We start from the raw sequence: 5,324 nt of genomic DNA, 5'->3' as shown, positions 1-5,324 counted from the left end.
CCTTCAATTTACTCCAAGTTCAAGATGCTTACTTTCTGCGATGCCACTAGGATATGCACCTGTTTCTTGATTGCAAGCATGGAAAATCACTAAATCAGAACTAGTTTAATTTGTGAAGGATAAGCCCTGGCCCATTGGCTTTTGCCATCTACCACTGAATCATTAAGAGTTCTTTTTCTTTCTTTCCCCACCTTTTGTTTTTGTAAAAATTAATCAAGATTTTGCTCTCCACGGTGCCCGATTGAGATTCTTGCTTTCATTCAAGCAACTTGGCAGGTTTTAGATCTTTTCAGTATAGTCATTTCATTGCCTCAATATTCATTCACTAGGAAAATAGTATTCTCCTCCATAATTATCACAGTTAGAGACTTTCAAGTGATAGAGAGGTGAAATGAAGGAGTTGAAAGCAGCACTGACGGAAAGGATACTAGAAGCACAGCAAGAAATGAAGCTACCAAATGCCCCATTAATCATAGCAACCAAAGGCCCTTCACTTTCTAGCACTAGTGGAATCGCCCGTGAACTAGCTGACCCCTACAAACACCCTCTTATCGATGAAGATGATATAACCAAAGCCCTTAAAAGCATCCATCCAACCTCCTCATCCAGAACCAAGGTCTCAAATGAACATTTCAGGACGTTAATTTTCGGAGTTTTGTACAATGTAGCTTCTGCCCAGCTCAATCGGCAGATCTCAGTGACCATCAACACAACACTCTCCGATCGTGCATACCTTGATCAGCTCGCGTAGCTCGCTCGCTCAAGGAAGGCTTGTTTGATCATCATCGAATGTGATGCACAGGTCCCGCAAAGAGCTGGTTATGGTGTTCCTGGTGATATTCTGAAGCTCCCTGTCAACACAGTTATTATTTTCATTAGATAAAGTCGTATCTGGTGACCATTCCATGGAAACTTCCCCTCACGGAAAGCGCGGAGCCCCTTCAAGATTACCCATCAGGTAATGTGTTTCTCCAATCTTCACCTTCACAGGAAAAGGTCCCGAAAGAGAGCGGTAGAAAAAAAAACCAATCAATGACCATTTGCACGCTTTATTCTTATCAGAAAAACCTAAAAAGGATAAACTTGTATGCAAGCGTTGCTTGAAATTCATTTCAGATCAAAACTATCACTGACGAGTGCGATGAATTCATCCTACACAAGTCATGTGCCGAGACACCTGACTAAAGGCTACTGCACAAAACTGCCCTCAATATCTGTGAGAAATTAGCCCCAAGTATGAATTCTCAAATACACATAAATGTAGCAATTGTGATGAATTCTCTACCAGCTGTTACGATTGCGTCCTCGAAACCAACCTCCAGTATGGATTCCTGCCAGCAATTCTTCACCACAAATGGCACGAACACCCTCTAAATTTCATTATCATGCCACATGGGTTTAATTACCAATACCTATGCTGTACTTGTGGTAAACTAGGCAATCTATTAGCTACAAATGTTATGACTGCAATTATGATCTTCATTTCAATTGTGTTTTGCTTCCAACACTGTTTCATCCAAAAGCGACAAGCACCTGTTGTCTCTTGTTCGGCAAGAAGATTACGGTGAGTACACTTGCGACATTTGCAAGGAAAAAGGGGACCGAAGCTATTGGTTTTTTCGGTGTGGAGATTGTGATTTGGCTGTTCACATATGGTGCATACCTGATCTGAACAACAGCACTGTAACCTATTAGGATCACTTTCCAATTTCTATTATATATATAGCTCTGCATATTTAAGCTGTTTTTGACAGCACAAAGATGTTAATGATATTCTATAAATGACTTGTATATTTGGACACATGCTTTGTCTTCAATGCTTTCTTTTTAATGATAGCCTGTTTACAATTTAATGGCACTTACAAGCTCTCATTTTAGTATACAGTGATTCAAACTACAAGAAAAATTGACTCATGTTCTTATAAATTCTAAGCTGATCATCTTATTTCCTCGTAAGAAACTATCATCTCCAGATACATTAAGATGGGAATTCTTAGTTGTTTCCTAATACTTGTGACTTTAAAACATATGAATGACCATCATGTTCCTCTGATGTATGGTTATATATAGGCGTTGAAGAGAGAAATTGTCACGGTTGAGGAGACTGCAGGTTAATGAAATAACCAAATTAATAATAAAGATAGCGAGTCAAAATCATAACAATTTTAATAAGGTTATAAAACCCAGTCTAGAATCAATCCGATTCAGCAGATCATAATTTTATTTACCAAAACAATTTTGTTTTTTTTTTTTAAATCATAACCTAAATTAATCTGCCGACTCAAGGTTAAACTTGCCCAACCCATAACCCAGGTTAGGCCTTGAAACTAGCATAAGTCCCATCTAAATGAAATACGTAAGAATCTTGCATCACAATTGTTCATCCTTTGTTATGATTCTACAGATTCCACAGAATGTTCATCCTCCAGTATCTTTTCTAATCATTGATGATTTTTCAACTAAATTCAAATTCGAAAAAAAATTATGTATCCTTTAACAGTGAAGGCATGAGGGTGGGTTCCACGCTGTGGACTGCTGTCAAATCCCCCCTGCAAGAAAGTTCCAAATTGCACGCCTCTCCGTTAAATCACATAGGTGGTACTGCCTGCTAACTTTGTGTGTATATCTGGTGGTGGTGGGGTAGTAAATACCATTAGAACTTAAGAAATAGCTGGGATAAGATATGATTGGGACGAACTGATCGATACGCTGCAGGGCACATGCAAGAAGACCTGATGGATATATGGACATATATTTCTGGCTGACTGTTTTGTTTCGAGAAATTCTATGGCACTGTTTTTCAAGACCACATAGATCTCGGTTGCCAATTATCCACAGGTTGAAATAACACTCCATCAATAACGGGAGGAAGACCCTTTATTCATATTTTGACCAGATGATTCTCCTGTGAATCACATAGAAGCATACTTAAACATTTTCCATCATTGACCCGCACATAAGCACTAACCTCTTTCAGATTCTGTGTCCATGAGTAATCGTCGATCGTCCATATCCAAACCATTGCCTTTGTTTGGATCGAGTGAAGTTTTCTTCTCTTCCTTCACCTTCTTCTCCCTGTTTGCTAATTCCCTGCTGCTGCATAAAAGATAACAAGGACTTCAGCACGTACTAAAAACATTATTGGGGCTCATCCAATAGTTGAAGTTTCTAAATTAAGATGACTATTTGATATGATATCTTAAATTTAATGACAAAGTTTAAATACTAAGCACAGGATGAGAGCTGGCATGTGGCTTTCACTTGAGAAAATATAATACAAAATCATTTCATGCCAGGATCTTGTTCTACCATTTCGAGTTTTTAAATTGGGACTTTGACCTTGCGACGCATTATACATGGTTGTTGATGGCAGTGTCCCAAGTAGCTAGGAAGGAAGAAATCCATTGGAGGACAAGTTTTGCTCTTCCTTATTCCATTCGAGTTTCATATTTTTCTCCCTTTGGACACGGGTGGTGCACGGTTGCCGACGTTAATCTGTGATGTAAGGCGTTGGGTTAAATCCTGAAATGTTTGGTTGTCACCGTAACCCTTCTAGTTGCCGCAGTGGAGTCTAGAATCCTAAGCAGACTATCAATGATAAGTAGGAATACGGTGAGGATGAAATGATGTCAAGTCATCGTGCCGCTTATATTCTTGGTGACACACGTGCTACAGTTGTCGGAACAAAGGGGCGCGATCACGCACGAGTGACCTGAAATTTTGAAGCCTGTCTTTTAGTACCACAGGCATAATGAGCCTAAAGCCCACAACATGATCTTAACTTGGCCTTCTACTCATGGGCTTAGATACATCATCACTATAAAAATATATATATATAAACCCTCTCCTTTTCTTACACGGTAAGTTTCATTTCTCCCAAAAACAAAAACAAATAACAGAAGAAAACACTTCAAAGATCTAAGTAAAAAGACCAAAACAAGATCCCTAATCCACTGATCTAGAAACCCTAATTTCCTTTCAAAATCAACGAACATGTCGAGGGAATTCGCTGTGCCACCAGTAGTCTTCCCGTCCGGCGGAAACCCGACTGTCGCCACCGGCGGAAACATCCAGCAACGCCGAGTACCAACTGCTCCATTCCAACCTTCTCGTCCATCAAACTCCGGAATCCCTTTCATGTCATTCGAAATCGGATCCGCTGCCACGAACACTGCGGGTACAATCGGCGGAGGAACTGGCCCTCTCGGTGGTGCAGCGAACTTCGATGACGAAGAACCACTCCTCGACGAACTCGGGATCCACCCAGACCAAATCTGGAAGAAAACTAAATCGATTTTAAATCCATTCCGGGTCAACCCGACGTTCCACAAGGATTCGGATCTATCCGGCCCGATATTTTTGTATCTCTCATTCTGCTTGTTTCAATTACTTGCCGGAAAAATCCAATTTGGCGTGATACTGGGATGGATTGTCGTTTCCTCGATTTTCTTATACATTGTGTTCAATATGTTGGCTGGTAGACATGGGAATTTAGACCTGCACACGTGTACGAGTGTGATTGGTTACTGTTTGTTGCCGGTGGTGATTTTATCGGCGGTTTCGCTGTTTGTGCCGCAAAATGGGGCTATCAGGTTTGGGATTGCTGGGGTTTTCGTGATTTGGGCTACGAGGGCTTGCACGAATTTGATGGTTGCTGTTGCTGATGGTGGAGAGGAGCACCGTGGATTGATTGCGTACGCCTGTTTCTTGATCTACACTCTGTTTTCATTGCTTGTTATATTTTAGTAGTGATGATTGGTGGGAATTTGAATCGATGGGATATTTTTGGTATCATTATGTAGTTTTTGGATTATGGCTTTGATAGAATTTTTGGGTTTGATGTTAATAATATGTTAGTGGGTACTCATTATTTTTTACCGAATTAGTTTTGCTAATTCTGACTTTGGCAGTTGTATGTTTCTCTGATATTTAAATAATTTAGGTTTTCTCCTCAGATCAAGAAAAGAGAGTGAATCTTTTTAGGTATTATCTTGATTAGATCATTTTCAGGAAGTATTGTATGTGTTGATATGCTCTCCTCCCTTCTTTTAAAAAAAAAATAAAAAATCAGAGGTAAGGAGTAGATTTACGTACACCATTTGAAGAGAACGCAAGAAACTTAGAAAATCAGTCTTTCTAGAGAAATTATAATGAAACACAAAACAAAGATGCCAGAAAATAGCTGTTAGATACGAGTATTGTCCATCAATGCTGAATCATTTATTCCTTATCTTGGCGAGGAAATGATTAGTTAACTGGTATGGAGTAGTAGTATAGATATGGAATATGGATAGAGAATGCCTAGGATATAGTTATACTGAATT

General features: G+C 39.5%; 1 protein-coding gene across 1 annotated transcript; it reads left to right on the top strand.

Moving 5' to 3' along the window:
* The first annotated feature begins 3,849 nt into the window (after nt 1-3,849).
* Nucleotides 3,850-4,877, top strand: LOC133679247 (uncharacterized). Its single transcript, XM_062101788.1, has one exon. It carries the CDS (start codon nt 3,994-3,996, stop codon nt 4,744-4,746), a length of 753 nt encoding a protein of 250 aa, XP_061957772.1. The 5' UTR covers nt 3,850-3,993; the 3' UTR covers nt 4,747-4,877.
* Nucleotides 4,878-5,324: the final 447 nt, after the last annotated feature.

Source organism: Populus nigra, chromosome 19 (assembly GCF_951802175.1).
Source record: "Populus nigra chromosome 19, ddPopNigr1.1, whole genome shotgun sequence".
Classification (NCBI taxonomy): Eukaryota; Viridiplantae; Streptophyta; class Magnoliopsida; order Malpighiales; family Salicaceae; genus Populus; species Populus nigra.
The sequence above is the reverse complement of the archived record's forward strand: the minus strand, read 5'-3'. Positions and strand labels throughout refer to the sequence as shown.

Excerpts from the sequence above, each read along its gene's own strand:
- LOC133679247 (XM_062101788.1), top strand. The coding sequence starts at position 3,994 with ATGTCGAGGGAATTCGCTGTGCCACCAGTAGTCTTCCCGTCCGGCGGA.